General features: G+C 40.9%; 1 protein-coding gene across 3 annotated transcripts in view; it reads left to right on the top strand.

The window, feature by feature from the left end:
- Positions 1-13020, top strand: part of TJP3 (tight junction protein 3) — a 54707-nt gene extending 41687 nt beyond the window's left edge. For all 3 annotated transcript variants that reach the window (XM_075282047.1, XM_075282054.1, XM_075282038.1), the window contains exons 12-21: positions 1669-1777; positions 1860-2079; positions 2162-2349; positions 4332-4427; positions 4505-4575; positions 5369-5579; positions 5679-5779; positions 5866-6231; positions 9655-9698; positions 12760-13020. In XM_075282047.1, coding sequence (XP_075138148.1) covers positions 1669-1777; positions 1860-2079; positions 2162-2349; positions 4332-4427; positions 4505-4575; positions 5369-5579; positions 5679-5779; positions 5866-6231; positions 9655-9698; positions 12760-12862 — 1509 coding nt within the window. In that variant the 3' untranslated portion in view covers positions 12863-13020. The remainder of the gene's footprint in view (positions 1-1668; positions 1778-1859; positions 2080-2161; positions 2350-4331; positions 4428-4504; positions 4576-5368; positions 5580-5678; positions 5780-5865; positions 6232-9654; positions 9699-12759) is intronic.
- The last annotated feature ends 5033 nt before the right edge of the window (positions 13021-18053 follow it).

Raw genomic sequence — 18053 nt, 5'->3', positions numbered from 1 at the left:
AACTGTTCTGGGTCTTGCTGGGGAGTCTGTTCTATGACCAGATGACACATATTAAGGTTTATAGTATCAATTTTCTGCTGCTAATAATGAAATTATGGCTGAAACACAGTTTATATTTCTGTCTGAGGCTGTGGGTGTGTAAAATAGCAAGAAGCAGGCTTCCGCCCCCCCGGGGTTGATAATGTTCCACCATTCCGCCAGGAATAATACACAATTGCAAACAAATACCTGAGAAAAGCCCAAAGGACCACAATATAGGAGATCCAAGACCAATGGACTTGTAAATACAGGGCAAGTACATGCAACCATGCAGATAAAAAAGAAGAAAAAAAAAAATCTATGAGCACACGCTGTACAGCTGCTACTGCCTGTGAATAATATCCCATATGTCACCACGCAAGCAGCCAGAAGTAGATGCAAGCAAAGACAAGACTTTTCTTACATTGTATGCTGTGAGATTTGCAGAATCCTTTGTCTTTTGCGCAAAGCAACAGTTTGCAGACATGTCTGTGATGGCTGTGAGCAGAATCAACTCTTCTCCCATCCATTCACTGTGTGAAGAGAGAAAAAGGACTCCCCTCTACACTGACTTAGATAAGCAAAATAGAATGGACTCTATCTAGGGACGGTCTTGCTTGGTAACAAAAGGGGAAACCGTAAATTACTTAGAAGTTAGACACCTATCGTCAGGAACTTCAGAGAGGTCTTTCAGGCAGAAGGCAGCCACATTTTTAATTTAAAATGCATTACATTTTGTTCCAGAATCACATGAGCTATTAAATGAGATATTATCACTCCTTAGGGAGAGACCACCATATAGGTGTGTGGAGATTTATTAAGCCTTTAGCACTCCACTTCGCAAGGAACCATGGGAAGAATATGCAAATCTGTCTCTCCCTAAGGAGTGACAATATCCCCTTAACCCTGTCTAAGCCTCTCACCTCTACCAGGTTATAGTCCTCTATACATCGAGCTGATGAGATGCAAGTACATCGAAACGGCCGTCCTCGATTGAGAGACTATACCTGGTAATAATCCCAGCGTCATTGCAAAATAAAGGCCTCTTGGAAGGTCGAGCATGATGCTAAAGGGAGCAGCCTTTATTGAGTTATTTCACTGGAATGCTGTCATCCTAACTACATCAGGGAAGATCCTCTATTGGTTTGCAACACTGAGGCAGCCTCTGACTTCCTAATTACATCATGGAAGACAGATTTGCATATTCTTCCCATATTAAATGAGACTAAGTTCTCTGAAAAGTTAGTGACCATTTAAATATATATTTTTTTCTTAACATTTTGAGGGCCTGTGCAATGACAATTGCAATGCATTGACCTTCAAATGCTAGATATCATTGCTATTTTTATTGTACTTTTTATACGTTTTTGGGGTACAAATGATTAGTGCAAAGACCTTTAACCGTTCAAGGCAATCTGCTATATGGCACTGATGCTCACATTTAACAGTTGTGAAGGCCAGAGTTCCAGTTGTGGCTGTTCCACCTGTGGGATATTACAGATGTGTGTATATTGGAGGGTTAGTTTTTGGGATTCTAACTTCAGAAGGGTTTAGATTAATAATCGTGATAGGCCTGGTTGAAAAGAATGAGGTTGCAACACATTTGCTGCTTGTGAATTTATCCTAAGACGTTACTGTTGCCATTTGCAGGTAAATGAAACGAGTTTTCACAACATGACACGTGAAGATGCCATACAATATCTCATGAACCTACCCCAGAGTGAAGATGTTATAATACTGACACAGGGCAAAGAGGACAGTAAGTTAAGCAATATGGCTAGATTTTCCCTTGCAGTGTATGTTCTTGGTTACAGGCACACACTAAAAGCTGTTTGTTACAGTTTATAGGAAGATGATAAAGTCCAATGTAGGAGATTCCTTCTATATCCGTGCACACTTTGATTATGAGGCAGATGCTCCATCTGGTCTTAGCTTCACTCGGGGTGAGATTTTCCATGTTTTGGACACAATGTATCGTGGGAAACTTGGGAGTTGGCTTGCGGTGCGTGTTGCTCGAGATTTGAAGGAAAAAGACAAGGGAATTATACCGAATCGAGTAAGGTAAGTTATTTGCCATACTCCTCACACCACCTTATCTCTTATGTCTGCTTTAATCTTAAAGTTGCAATTCACGCTTTTTCAGAGCAGAACAGTATGCTAGCTTAGAAAATGTCCTAAAGCCTCAGTCATCTTCAGGACCACGAGCTGAGTTTTGGAAGCTAAGAGGTCTGAGGGGAGCCAAAAAAGTATTGAAGAAAAGTAGAGAGGACTTGTCTGCAATTACGAGCAAGGCCAAGTATCCACCTTATGAGAAAGTTGTGCTTCGGGAAGGTAAGAATGCACCAAACTATCTAACATAGGTTTATTTGGCTTTCAATTACTGGGGTCATCCACAGAATAGGTGTAACATGGGGCGTGGGGGAATCCTATGCACCTATCCCCATCCACTGTCTTCCCAGTATTGCACAAAGCCCTTAGTGGAAAGGAACTGGTAATGTAGGGCTGGGTTATTATGATCAAAATCATGATTAATTGACCATTTTACCATGACTAATGAATGACCATTTCAGGGCACTCCACTTTTTACATGCCTAATTATATGCCATGCCATCCACTGAATTTTGGTTTATTTGCATATCAGCAATATCAGCATACACTTATTGACATATCCTATAGCCAATGGCCATATGAGACAAGATGGCATGGATACAAAATAATTGAAATAATCAACGTCAGCAAATTCAAAACTATTAATTGAGCGGAGTTTCAGTTATTTTGCAAACAATTGCCTAGTCCTACAGTGACGTCACTCACACACGTCACTGGTTCCTTTCCAGCAATCTCTGGTGTCATTGATGGGTCTCATCGGTCATATGGGGAGCAGGGCATGGACTAGATTGAAAGGACAGCGGAGTGCAGGGGATAGGTGAGGGTGAGGTGAGCAGTTCAGAGCCACTAAACATGGCTCACTATACAGATGTTAAATATTGACTACATTATACAAGATTTGCAAGATACTCATTTGAGTTCCACTAAATCTGTATCTTACTGTATTTTTAAAACTGTATATGTACAATTGGGTTGCTTTTGTCCTGTGGGCCATCTGACTACCTTGCTAAATCTTGTATTCGACAAGGGCCCTTTAAGCTATCTGAGCCAGGGATATTTGCATGATGCAGCAGGATCTTTGGTGACTTGGTCGCCACAGTAAGGTCAAGCAATGTGTCATTTTCTGCATTTGTCCAGAATGGGATACCCATTCAGTTTTCTATCTTCATACTGCTTTGCAAAGCCTGAGTTCATTTTATTTGAATGACTTGCCTGACTCGCCTTCATCTACTGTTCTATAAGGTAGATTGTGCAAGACTGACAAATTCACTTTGGAGGAGGCACGTGAATCTGTTGCATGCTGGGTTAAAATACCTCTGCTTGGCAAATAACTTTCTGCCAGGCCAGTATTATAGGAATTAATTTCTTCCGAACAATGCACCTTTAGTCAGATATGATAAATACAGTCTTTGTATTGCTACTCTTTGTGCAGTAGACCTATTCCACCTATAATTCTGCATCGCACCAGCTCGGATACAGCAGGCTCTTGTTGTGGTCTATTTGTTCATTAATGTGGTAATAAAGTAAAAATGCAAATACATTGATGTGAACACTATCGCTATTGTAAATACTCCAAGCTACTGAAGGCAGATTTGTATCCGTGATCAAACTTCATTTTGCTGGATCTTAAAATATCAATTACCTGATAGGCTTTATTATATTGTTATGCAATTATTGATGTGGTTTTATGTACAGAATCCAAATTGTACCTTTGTATATGTATACATTTTATAACTATTATATGATTTTAGCTATTTCAGCTAGGGCTCAAGTTAAAGGACTTGTCATGGACTTTTTGGGCACTAAAAATAGCCACAGGTTGCATGTGGGATTTAGTTTCCAAAATAGCCAGGAATTGAAAATAAATACTTTTATACTTGCCTAAAGATTAGTCCGATGAGTCTTATTGGGTCCTCTGTGGTGCTCACAGTAGTCCTTGGTGTCCATATTAAGCGACCATACAACATATACTTAGAATAGGACTGATTGCGTTGGCACTTATGATAAAACTGTAAATTTATCATATTAACAACGCATTTCTGTTACATTCTTAATACAGTATCTTAATTTTCTTGAAAACACATTCTCTCGAAATTCCCAAAATGTCTCTTCCACATTTTCTTCCTGCCCCCCCTTTTTCCTTTATCTTATTCCACAAAACACTACTTTCAATATAACTTTTTTAATTCATGTGTTTAATGCAGCAAGTTTCAAAAGGCCAGTCGTAATCCTGGGTCCTATATCAGACATCGCACATATAAAACTCTGTGCCGACTTGCCCCAGGAGTTTGAATCTGCTGGTGAGTTGTCCATAGAAGTAACTCCAAGGAAATCTATGGTGCCACAAACTACCACTGACAGTCTGTTTTTGTTGCAGAGAGCGTTTCTCGAGATGATGGGAGTTCTAAGGTCATCAAACTGCAGCTTGTGAAAGAGATTGCAGAACGGGTGAGAAGTTTTAATGAACTCATGTATTTGACGATGCTAAACTGGAGGGAGTGTGTCAGCAGGAAAATCAGTATTGAACTAATGACAGTATGGCTTCTACACTTTCCATAGATTTCTTATCCTGCATTGCAGCTCCATTTTCATGAAAAATCAGCATTTTTATTTCAAATGAGCAATGTTATGAAAATTACTTAAGAGGCATTTTTCTCCTGCCAGCTCTTCACTCTCTGCTCTGGATAACCAGACAAAGTGTGACAGTAGGAGATGTCATTCAAGCAATGGGGGGGCAGAACTGAGCAGCAGTTAGGGTGATTATTTAGAGCCCAGCTGGAGATGAAATGCTCCTAAAAACCCTTTTCAGCTAATTTACATAAGAATAAAACAGATTTTCATGAAATATAGAGCTGCAATGCCAAATAAGAAAGGCATCTTTGGAAAGTGCAGAAGCAGCCCTACTACAAGGTAATGCCATTAGTTTGATACTGATATTTCTGCCATATACAGTTTGCATTGAAATAAAAAGCAGCTTTTTGTCAAAATCAAGTGGCAATTCTACAAAAAATATAGCACTGTGCTCAGGGCTGTGAGCCAGGTACTGGCGCTGGTTAATAATGTTTTTGTTGCTGGCGGACTCCTCTCTAAGTTTGTTGCTGCAAACATGGATCAGGCTTTTAGATTATGAATGTAAATAAGGAAATTAGGAAAATTTATGGAATTAGGACCTTCTGTCTATGACTAAACTTTATGCAACCAAAATTTCCATATCAAGCTGAAAGATTCCTTTCTTATTTAGAATAAGCATGCACTATTGGACATCACACCCACAGCAGTGGAACATCTGAACTATGTGCAGTTTTACCCAATTGTGGTTTTCTGCAATCCTGAGAATAGACAGGGGGTTAAGGCAATGCGACAGTGGCTGCTGCCCGAATCCAAGAAGAGTTCACGACGTTTGTATGCACAAGCTGTGAAACTGCGCAAAAACAGTTCCCATCTTTTTACAGGTGACCACAATCTCCTTTTTCCATCTTATGTTGTTTTTTTTTTTTATTATTATTCTATATCGTCTTGTATTTATATGCAAACATTCATTTTATTTTCAGCCACTATTAACTTGAGTGGCGCAAGTGACTCATGGCTTCCCACTTTAAAGGAAATTATTCATGCAGAGCAAGCAAGGCCCATATGGACTACAGAGGAGAAGGTAGAGATGATTAGTTCTCTGGACTTTTGGTTGGGTAGGTGGTGGCTTTAATACATTAGTTTAAGACCTAATATTTTTTATCTTAGGCTGAAACTCCAGTTACTGAACCTCTGGATGTGATGAATGGGTCAGGACTTGGGTCTACAGACTACTTGAGCTGTGACAGTCGTGCTAACAGTGACTATGAGGAGACTGATGCTGAAGGTGGAGCTTACACTGATCAGGAGCTAGAGGAAGAGTTCCAAGAACCTGCACTTGCCCGTTCTTCTGAACCTGTAGTTGAGCATTCACCACCTTACCATGATGTTGGCTCTCCATACAGTTCATCATATCATTACAAAGACCAATCCTCTATTGAAACATCGTCCTACCATGAAAACCATTCACCTACTGAACCATCTTCTCACTACAGAGGTCAAGTACCATCTCCTAATGCATACAGTGCTGCACAGGTAAATCCTTTTCATATTAACGTTACGTTTTGTCATTTTAGCAATGTGTGTGGCCAAATGTAAAACCCCTATTGTCAGTGGCACATTCTACGTTCTCACCATAAGATGTGCTACCAACAGTAGTGATTGTTCAGCCTAGCATTTGCTAGTGTGCTGGCCAATTAGTATTTGTTTGTTTGTTTTTTCAAAATAAAGAGAAGTACACAAACAGTTACAAAAAAACTTCCAGCATTGTGAAAGTGTAAACAGTAACAGGATAAATTTAGAGAGACCACATTTCTAGTTCAGGGTTTTGGCTGATGTGCACAGATACAAGGTGGGAGACTTTTTCCCTAACTGCAGGTAGGTGAGGGGGTCTAGCAGGACACCATGTAGAAAGAGTGCGTGAGTCTTCTCCTTCACGCCCGTCCCAGAAAATGTGTTATTGCGTGCCTACTGCTGAACAGTAGTGCCAACATTCAGAAGAGATTGCAGGATTTAAGGAATGTAGCAGACATGCATCTATGGGTAGTAGAGTCCTGTCCCTTTGGAGAGGAGCTGATCTGCTGTGGAGATCAAATCTCTTGTAGCAGTACTCTCCGTGCTTAGTTTTTCATACTTGAGACCAAGTATGGACCATGGCAGCCAAGAGTTTCTCTGGGGAAAGCGGCTTATATAGGAAAGAAATCATGGTGAAATTTTGCCAGGCGGGGGGGGTGGGGGGTGGGGGGGGGGGACGACTTGCTACAAATTGTCCAGATCACTCTGGTAAACTGAATAGGGCCCAAAAGGTGGGGGGAGAGGGGGAGGGAAAGGGTCCACAGGCATTTGGATGGAAGCAAGCCATAACTTTTTAAGCTCCACCCACCTCATATATGCCTGCAGTGCTGCCCAAAATGTGTAAAGCATAGGTGGGTTGCCCCAATTAGAGCCTTTTTATAGGTGTTCATTTAGGCGATTGGCTTGTGTATTCATACTTACAATGGTCTTTCTTTTAATACCTGTGGAATCTCCCCAAAAATATAGATTAGACACTCCCTATTATCACAAAGACCTTTTTCAGCAGTAAATGACAGAACATAAAAGGTCTATCATTATTTTGGTCTCCAATGTGTGTTGTATAATCTTAGTACTGTAGTAATACAGGGATACTGCACACGGTTATAACATAATGTACCTGGTGACTCAGAAATGCACACAGTAATATACAAGCCAAGAGTGTATACACAGGGGTTGAAGACAGTTCAACTGTCATCTTTCAAGCGAACAAGATTTTAGATTTCTGACCTTGATTTTATATTGACTCGCCAACAGGTATAAAGCTACAAAACACGTAAAACATTATAAAAAAAAAGGGCCAAATTGGATTCTTTGCCCCAGCCATGGGATTTTCTAAGCTGGAGGATCTTCTTGGGACCCCTGACCTCCCCAAGACTCTTACTCAACCTTATAATTTCTTATACATTGTTGGTTTCTGGCCTTTGATGGGGCTTTACATGGTTGCAGAGGGGTATCCCTGATCTCACAGCTGAAGATTGGAGGGAGGTTGAATTTTCTTTGTATAAGGGCCCCTTCACATGGAGTTTACACTCCACTCATTCAGACACGTATACACGAGCGCTTCAAAACACATCCCATTCACTTCAATGGGAGCGCGTGTAAAGCCGGCTTTACACGCGCTCCCATTGAAGTGAATGGGATGTGTTTTGAAGCGTTCATGTATACGTGTCTGAATGAGCGGAGCGTAAACTCTGTGTGAAGGGGCCCTTAGACTGTTGTGAGTGCCCGTGACTTCCTTTTTCAGTCCATAAGTCCAACATAGGAAGGGTACCTCCACCTCACTTGTTTTAGATAGGTACCTACTTCCATGGTATATGCTCTAAGGTTTTCCGCTTCTATGCTATGGTAGTTTTTTTTTTTTTTTCTTGTTTACTTGTGTACTCAGACCTCAACTGTGCCTTTTGGTCATAATTGTTGAAATGGTTGAGGGATACTACGGCAAATTGAATTTTGCTCCACTTTATCTTTTTGTGTTCAAAAAAATCAAAAAGTTGTTATAGCCTGGAAGTTCCCTGATGTATCCTATTAACAAATGTGCCTCTTATACCATTGACTGTTAGTAGGAAATGTCTCCAGAAATATGAAAAGATATGAGCAAGCGGGCTGGAAATGTCTACCTGATTAGTCTTGTTCTTTTTACTTTTCTTGTATGTATGGTGTTTCTGACTTGGAATGATAGATTTCTGTTAGTTTAATTGAAACTGCAAAAAATAAAAACTTTGGCCAAATATAGATGTGTTCATTCTCTACTGTTTGCTACTATTATTTGTGTTGTTTTTAAGTATATTACAATAGTAGAGGGAGACTGAATCAAAAGAGGCCCAATGTTCTGTAATAAATCACACTTAGGACAAGGTAATTTGGAGGAAACAACATGCAATGTGCTCTTCTGTGTATGGAACAAGTTTTGAACTGAATGACTGTGACACGATTCCCGTTGTTATACCCATTTTGCAGCGCTTCATCATGTCATCTCCCAGTCTCCTATGCCATGCTAGACATCTCAGAAGTTTTGTAGTCTACTGCTCTAGACTATGTTGACTATGTCCTGCAACATGTGCAGATGCCAAGAGAAGGGAACATGGAACCAGTCATTTCCAGTTTCTGTACTATCTGCTGACGTGGGGACAGCCCATCGTTTTATAAACTCCATATACTGAGAAGCACATTGGCCGTTGCTTTGATCAGATTGCTTCATCCTAGGGTCTCTTTCTAGTGAGTCTGCCCGTATTTGTAGACCACCATTTTGCTGGGTAAATGATGGATACACTTCAAGTGCAAACCATTTAAAGTAAACCTGTCAAATTAAACATGCTTTTGGTTTTAAAAATATCATATTGCATGCTTCTCTTTCCCACTGTAGTAAGTGATTGTATGTCTATATCCTACAGCTATCCCCAGGCTAAAAAGGGGCACAACTCTAGCTACAGGCTGAAACTCTTTAAAGGGGCTCTGTCAGCAAAATTTTGCTGTATGAACCCCACATGTGCGTGAATAGTCTTTAAAAAGGCCATTCAGGCACCGCTAATCTTATTTTAAACTCCACTCCCGTTTTAAAATAAAACTATAAAAACATATATGTAAATCATACCTTTGCATGCACAGGGGGCAGTCGTGTATGATCTGACGTCATCTTCGGTCCAGTCTTCCTCTTCCAGTGACGTCCTCCTGTCCTGACTCTTCTCCGCCTTCATGTTCTGTTTATAAAATTATAAAAACATATATAATAAGATTCTCTACACAGCAGAACTCCCCTGGTCACAACTGTCCCACTTCATATAGTTTCATAATGGCTTGTCCTTGTGTAAAACATTGGCTTTCTTACTGCTTCTATAACATGTCCATTACCTCTGCAACAATTACATGTTGTTTCTTCTGTTGTAGGAAGAAGAAATGCAGCTGCATTCTCAGTGGAGACAAAACAACAGGTACCATAAAAATATGATGTATAGAGGCAATTTTTATTTTATTGTCATAACCTTGCAAGAAAGGCTCATAAAAGACCTACATGATCTGAAGTAGGTTTAAGACTTATTGGCAGATATTGCATAAATCTGTTCTGTAGTTTTAGATACAATGCTAAAAAAATGAGGCAATATATAGATGTTTTATGGGTAACAGAATATGTATCGAGGATTTTATATGATGTCAGAGTAACACAGGGTTCTGCTACCAGAGCACGGCATTAGGGGAGCTGAATTGTGTATGATCTTGTATGATCCATGCACATATGGCGAAAACACCCTATTTAGATGTACAGGGAAGATTTTTCAAAATTTGCGACCACAAATCTGCCATATCGAAATATGCCCTTAGAAATGTGATTTAACATCTTTTCCCAAACAGTGGAACGGAGCTTAAACTGCTGCTGCAGGGTTTTAAGTGGTTATAAGTAGGAATTGTGAAAACATCAAATATGGCAATTCAAAGTCAGTACAAGATTAAAAGGGATTCTATCATTAAAATGCCATTTTTTTTTCTCACTAACACGTAGGAATAGCTTTAAGAAAGGCTATTCTCCTACCTTTAGATGTTTTCTCCGCGCCGCTGTTCGGTAGAAATCCAGGTTTTCTTCGTTATGCAAATGAGTTCTCTCACAGCACTGGGGGCGATCCCCAGCGCTCAAACAGCACTGGCGGTGTCCCCAATGCTGCGAAATCTCCAGCACCGCCTCCATCTTTGTCTGGAACTGCGGTATTCTTCAGGCGCTGGGTTCAAACTTCTACGCATGCGCAGTCTGCTCTGCCATCAGGCCTCAGTCAGAGTTGACAGCACATGCCCGCGGCCATTTCTTTGTGGCCACGAGCGTAAGCGGCCACAAAAAAATGGCCGCGGGCATGTACACGGCCACAAAAAAATGGCTGCGGGCATGGCCCAAGGCCTGATGGAAGAGTCGACTGCGCATGTGTAGAATTTTGAATCCAGCGTCAGAAGAAGACGTGGAGAGAGGCCGTTCCAGACTAAGATTGAGGCGATGCTGGAGATTTCTCTTGCAGCAATAGAGACGCGCCCCAGTGCTGTTTGAGCGCTGGGGACCGCCCCCAGTGCGGCAAGAGAACTAATTTGCATACCGAATAAAACTGGGATTTCTACCGAACGGCGGTGCGGAAAAGACATCTAAAGGTATAAGAAGAATACCTTTTCTTAAGGCTATTCCTACGTTAGTGAGAAAAAAAAATGCAATTTTAATGATAAAAAAAAGTGCTTACGGTATTTTTTTAATTTCCGATTTAAAGAGACTCCAGGCACAACGTCTTAAACTATTTTGAGGCCTGTGGATTACATTTTATTTTATTTTTTTTAAATCTTGTACTACTCAGGGCTGTGGAGATGGAATTCAAAACTTTTTTTTTATTACACTATTATTACCACTGTATAGTTTACTGCATATTTACTTTTATAAGAATTCAGTACCTAGATTTTTTATTTTTTTTTGCGTGTCTAAACTAGTGGAGATTTGCAGTTTCTGTATGACCAAGGCAGTCAGCCATTTTTTTGAAGGAGTCTGAATTGGCCAGTGTAAAAATAGGAGTCTGGGTGAGTGCTTTGGTTTACCGACTCCACAACCCTGGTACTAATTTTGCACATTAAAATCACGTATTTGTCCAAAATTTTACTATCTGAGGGTCATAGCTTTATCTGTCTGTTGATGAGACCATGTAAGGACTTGTTTTACTGTAAGAAGAGCTGTAGATTTGTGGTATTATTTGTTACTGATGTATCGTTACCAACTATGTTTTCCAAGGGTGTTACCCCAACATACTTCCCCCATTATTGCCATGATTGGTTATCATGGCAATCATGTGATCGGAATAAATCACATTCCAATTTAGCCATTGGCCTGTGGAGACAATAAGCAGCCCATTCTAAAAGTTGGAAGCACTGCAGAGAAAAACCTCTGCAGACATACCGTATATACTTGAGTATAAGCAGAGTTTTTCAGCACAGTTTTTGTGCTGCAAAAGCCCCACTTGGCTTATACTCGAGTCAAGCAAAAAAAAAAAAAAAAAAATTTTGTGGAGGGTGTGCGTCTATGGCCAGCCGCAATAGTAAAGAATCTCCCATAAAATAGTGGGGGGAAAAAAAAGCTTTAAATTCTAAAAAAAAAATAGTTCTAAATCATTCCTTTCCCTAGAATACATCTAAAAGTAGACGATTAGGGCCCCTTCACACGGAGTATATGCTCGCTGATTCTGAACGTGTAACACGTTCCGAACCAGCGGCATTAAAACAGATCCCATTGCTTTCTATGGGAGCCGGCATACGTGCGCTCCCCATAGAAATGAATGGGCTGTTTTTTCTCCCTATTGCTTTCAATGTGATACGCGCGCATCACAATGGGATCTGTTTTAACGCTGCTGATTCGGAACGTCTTACACGTTCAGAATCAACGAGCGTATACTCCGTGTGAAGGGGCCCTTACTGTGACACACATACACATTAGGTATCCCTGTGTCTGAAAGTGCCCGGTCTACTGAATATAGGGGATCTGCAGTGCTCCTATTTTGTCGGGAAGGGGTTAATAGGAGCACTGCAGATACCCTATATTCAGCCAAGCTGAGTTCCAAGTGGGGGAAAAAAAAAATCCCAGTTCTCAAGCTCAGGGAAGGGGCAGACAGACAACCAAAACACCCCCTCCCCTTACCCAGCATCTACTGCACCCAAAAACTCCGTCCATTTTAATTTTTGAAATTTTCCAGTAGCTGCTGCATTTCCCCCTAGGTTTATACTCGAGTCAATAAGTTTTCACAGTTTTTGTGTTTTTTTTGTGGTAAAATTAGGGGCCTCTGCTTATATTCGGGTCGGCTTATATTCGAGTATATACGGTATGTGGCAGTGTAACAAAAATCACACGGACCCCAGCAAGCACTGATCTATATTTACAGTTAATACATAAATTATTACTAGATTAATGAATTGACAAAGTGAATGACATTTTGCAGTACAGTAAAAGGGAAAATAACTGATTTGCCTCTTAACATTCCACAGGGATTATGAGCATGATGCACTTAGAAGAAAATTTAATCGTGCAAGAAGTTCCAGCTCAGAGGATGAAGATTACAGCTGGGGAGGTCCAGCTACTGACTTGTAAATCTAAGATGATTCGTCTACATGCTACACATCATTAACCACTGTCAGATAATATTTTGCACCAGCTTTCTGTATTTTATAATAAGCAGCTGCCGTTTAGAACAAAGCTTTTACATAAATTTTTATAGTATGTATAATAAATAGTTTTGTTTTTTTTCATATTTGTCTATTGATTTCCTTAAAAAAAAAAATAGGTTCTTATCTAATGCTCTACAATTCAATACAAATAAAAAGGTGAATTCATATGCGGCAGAAATCCATACCCACAACTGCTTGAAGGACTTTCCGTCCAAAGTTCATGTCAAAACAATAAATCAAGCCTATGATGTTTTGAAAATGTGTGAAAACATGACCATGTAGTAGCCCTACAAATTTGGTCTACAGTTCTCTCAGACCTGGATCACATCTGCATTCCGTTTGGGTGTCCACATGGGGACCCCCAAATGGAATACCAAACAACCCAAAACCCATAGACTATAATGGGGTCTGTCAGTTTTCTGCATGAGTCATGTGGAGAGGAAAGTACTTCATGAACTACTTTCCTCTCTGCATGACTTATGCGGAGACAGCGCAAAAAAAACCCCCAAAACAAACGGACCCCATTATAGTCTATTGGGTCCATGTGCTTTCATAGGCTCGCCACTTGTCAATGCGATCAGTATTCCGTTCAGGGGGTCCCCATGTGAAACGAAATACCTAATGTAGATGTGAACTGGGCCTCACACTGGGATGCAGCTACTTCCTTGCAGGAATGGGCTTTAATACCTTCCGAGAGAGAGAAAATCCCTGACTATGCTAGACCTTGTGTATACCAGATCTAACCCATCTAGCAAGCGTGGATTTTGAAGCCTTTCTACCTTTTGATTTTGCCTTTATAAAAAGGACAAATTCTGCTTCTTCCTCAACTCTGGATGTTAGGCGAGCAGTCCTTTATTGCAATACATCTGCAAACAATGGAGGGATTGTTCCTGAGGAATTTTGGGCTTGAACATGAAGGAAGGCAGAACTATCTCCTTGCTTCTATGGAAGGTATAGGCTACTTTTGTCAGGAAGGAAGGATCTAACAAAGATAATGAGATCCTCCAACATATTCAAATATGGCTCTCTTATACGGAATGCCTATATCTCTCCAATCTGCCTAGCCATAGTTATGGCAACTAAGAATGTAGTCTTGAGTGGAAGTAAGCCTAAATCTATGGAATTTATAGGTTCAAAGGGGTGAGTGGATAAAGCCATTAGGACTATGTCTTTTTATCTTAAAGCCTGGACAACAGAGGGAGAGGAGGAAGGGGTGAATAAAAATCACTCACCTGTTTCCAGTGTCTTTCTGGCAAGTTCCGGTCCTTCTGCTCCTTCTCAAAGTTAAACCTGTTCACCGACTGTGACCACGGATCTCTTCACAATTGGCCTCAGTAGTCATGTGTGGCTGGGACGTGGAACACACGTCAGCACGGGATCCAGATTACTGGACCATGCAGGAAGGCACTGGAGCACCATGGAAAGGAAAGTATGACTTGTCTTAATTTTTTTTTTCTTCACTATTCCCTGGCCTATTTTAAATTAGGTACCAACTTCACTTTGGCCAAGAAGGCACTTGGTTTGTTTGGCATTCTCCTCTCTGATCTTTTTTGAGAACTAATGGGATTAAGGGAGAAAGAGGAACAGTGTAGGCTAGATCCATGTCCTAGGTTTAAGACAGTGCATCTATCGCTTTTACCTGGAATAGGCCTATAACTTTTTTTTTTTCTTCTATGTGAGGCAAACAAATCTATCTGGGCTTCTCCCCATTTCTCTGAGTTGATGGAATACCTCTTGGTGCAATTCCCACTCTCCTGGATTAAATAAACTTCTGGCTAGTTAATCTGTACACTGTTTCCCTGAAAATAAGTCATCCCCCGAAAGTAAGACATAGCAGAGGTTTTGTTGAATTGTTTAATATAAGGCACCCCCCGAAAGTAAGACATCCTCCAATAATAATAATCTTTCTGTGCAAACAAAAACATTGCAGCTAGCTGAACACTGCGCGATGTTCCGTGTGCATGATTTCTAAATGTGTGCCTTTCAACATCTGAGATGAAACTTTCAAGGTTTCCCAAACCACCCCTAATTCTTGAAAATGTGATTTCTGACTGGTGGTTTGGGACCAGGACCTTTGGAAGGACCTGCCATGTACTAATGATCCCCCAGGCTAGACCGCTCACAGCGTACAATGTAGTTTGAGGTGACAATTTCCACGGAACCCCTTTCTTCACGTTTACTGGGTTCAACCACCAAAGTAAGGAGGTCTTGGTTTCTTCAGGGATGAACCTCTTTTTGTTTAGAGACTTCTGGTGTCTGTTCCAGAAGCAAAGAATCTGGATTCTGTTGCACTGGAGTGGAGTTGACTCAATGCAGGTCAAAAGACCTAAGATTTTCATTATGTCTATTACAGAGCAAGATCCTTTCCTGGAGAACTTAGAGCCTGTCTAGGATATTCATATATTTTTTTTTTCTACTGGTAAAAATAAGGCTTGAAGGGTGGAATCCAGTAATACACCTAGGAGAAGGAAGCTCAACTTTTAGCTTGCAGTTTTTTGAAAAGTACATTTTACCATTTTTTTGTGCAATTTTTGCTTGTAATCTGTTTACTGTGAAGTTGTATGAAGGTATATATATGAAATATTAAATTGTGTTTTTATACACTCTGCAATCTCAAAAGTTAGATTTTGATCAGTTTGCTACATGCATAGAATTTTAACAGTAGTGAACAACAACAGAATATAAGCAACTTTTTATTAGTTTGTATGTGACATTTTATGGTATCCAGTTTAAGTAAAAATGGGATGTTTGTACTCACCGTAAAATCCTTTTCTCATTGTATTCACTGGGGGACACAGCACCATGGGTGTAGACCCGGCCCCTAGGAGACAGACACTAGGGAAAAGAAAAGCTGTTGGCTCCACCTCCAGGATATACCCTGCCACAGCACTCTGCATGAATTCAAAAAGCAGTAGGAGAGAGACTAAAGAATATGGAACCAACAACCACCAACGTGCCCTGAATCTGAAAAGGAACCAACACAGCTCAGGCGAGAGGGGGATACAGTGAAAAAGACAAGGGTTGGATCTGTGTCCCTCTTGAATACACCAAGAAAAGAATTTTACAGTGAGTACAGAAATATCTTTCGTGCTTACTCAACTGGGGGGCTCAGCATCATGGGATGTCTTAAAGCAGTCTTAGAGGGTGGGAATAACACCACCATGCAAATCCTTTAGAGCACAGCCACTTGCAGAAACTTACAACCCAAACCAGCAGCAGCCACAGAATGGAACTGGTGAAACTTAGGCTGTCACTGAGCCCCCATTTACTTTATCTAACAGACCTAGGAAGTAGAAGCATGATGCCAAAGGTCCAGGGAGCGTCAACACCTCTAGAGGAGAGAGTAGGCCCATGGAAGGGCAGATCCCTACCCTCAAACCAATAGGACTCAATTGCAGGTCAAAGCCATCAGAAGAAGGAAGCCCTGGAAGTAGCCAGGCCCTAGAAAGAGTCAGAGGAGGACAATATAGACCCAAACTGCCCAGACAACAACCGGACAGGGAAGTCCCCTCCACCATTCCGGGTTTCTCACACAGAGAGGCTAGAGGGGACAACTCAGGAAAGCGTCCTGACCGATTTAAGGGTTAGAAGGGGCCAGGAAGCCTGCAGAGGAGGCGAGCCTAGGAATTGGTGAAGCCGAGGACCTTGCGTAGGAGTCGCGGTTATCAGCGCAACACCGCTGGCGGCTGCAGCAAAACTGAGGCACCCATGAAGGTAAGCAGAAGCTTATTCACTCGCATCTGGTGCACATAGAAATCCAAAACATGTGGAGGCTGGGTCAAGAACCCCAGGGGTGTGACTGAACAAGGAACACCCCAGCACTGGCTAGCAGCTGCAGTGGAATTCCTAGGTTAGGGAACTCCTATCCTGAGGGGTGCTAACTCAGCACGTCAGCAGAAGGAAAACCACCACCCCCATTCAGCTCACCGAACCACAAGTAAGAACTATCCTCTCTGCACTTGCCCCTGAAGGGTCAGGATGAACACTGGAGAGGAGAGGGGGCATTTAACCTCTTTCTTCCTGTTCCTTTAAAGGTCAAGGGGAAGTCCTGTGGTACAGTCATGAGGGGAGGTCCTGGAAAAAAAAGTTGCAGCCAAGTTTCCAAATCTAATAAACCTGTTAGTCGACATTTTCTAATGCTAGATACCAGAATTTTAAGCAGACAACTTAATGTGAATTGGAGACATTTTCTTTAAAATGCAATTCAGAAGGGTTTCCCTACTCGCAAGTGTTTGTTTGGACTGAAGCAGCTATCTAGCTATAGCAGCAACAGACTCCTGTGGATGAGCTGCCTTTAGAATGTCCCCTTTGATGTGCAGTATAAAAGATACTTGGGGCGCACATAAGACTTTACTCACTGTACTTCTGATTTATATAGACAGACATTAAGGTGTTACAATAAGTAGCCATTATGAGTTATTTTACAGTTTTCCCTTTTGCAGTGCTCTGTACTCTGCATTCTTTTCTGAGCTGGGTGGGTGAAGACTAGCTGCCATACATTATTCAAAGTAGATGTGAATCTGCTCCTTAACTGGCTCTCACTCAAATATCCCTAGAACCATGCAGGAGATAGATAGATAGATAGATAGATAGATAGATAGATAGATAGATGAGGGGGAAGTGGTTTTATTCCTATTTAGCTCCAGCATCAGACTAAACATGCCTTTCTTTTCTTATCTCAGGCACTTCCTACTCACTCTGCCATAGACATGTATAATCTAAAGTCTAAAAGCAAACATTTAACATTTGTAAAAGATCTTATTTTCAGTTTTGCTACACTGCACATTTTTATATTTGCACTAGGGGATTTTCATTGGTACAATGTAAAAGGGAAGGATTTAGCTGTGAATTTAGATGCGTTGCCCTACTTACACAAGTGTTTGTTTGGACTGAAGCAGCCATCTCAGAGCTAGTTTTAAAATAAACTGTTCAAATACACCATACCGGCAAAAATGTAGACACTGGATTATTGAAAGAGGAGCTACCAAAGCCAAAAAGACTACATTAAAACTGCTTTGTGTAAACAGGTCCGATTAAGCAAAATAGATCCATCTGCAAGTAGCCTGATGCAATAGAAAAGTAGCCCCATATGTAGGTATATATTTTAAATCTGT

This window comes from Leptodactylus fuscus, chromosome 1, assembly GCF_031893055.1.
Source record: "Leptodactylus fuscus isolate aLepFus1 chromosome 1, aLepFus1.hap2, whole genome shotgun sequence".
Taxonomy (NCBI): domain Eukaryota; kingdom Metazoa; phylum Chordata; class Amphibia; order Anura; family Leptodactylidae; genus Leptodactylus; species Leptodactylus fuscus.
Note: the sequence above shows the minus strand (reverse complement) of the source record. Positions and strands in the feature narration are given on the sequence as shown.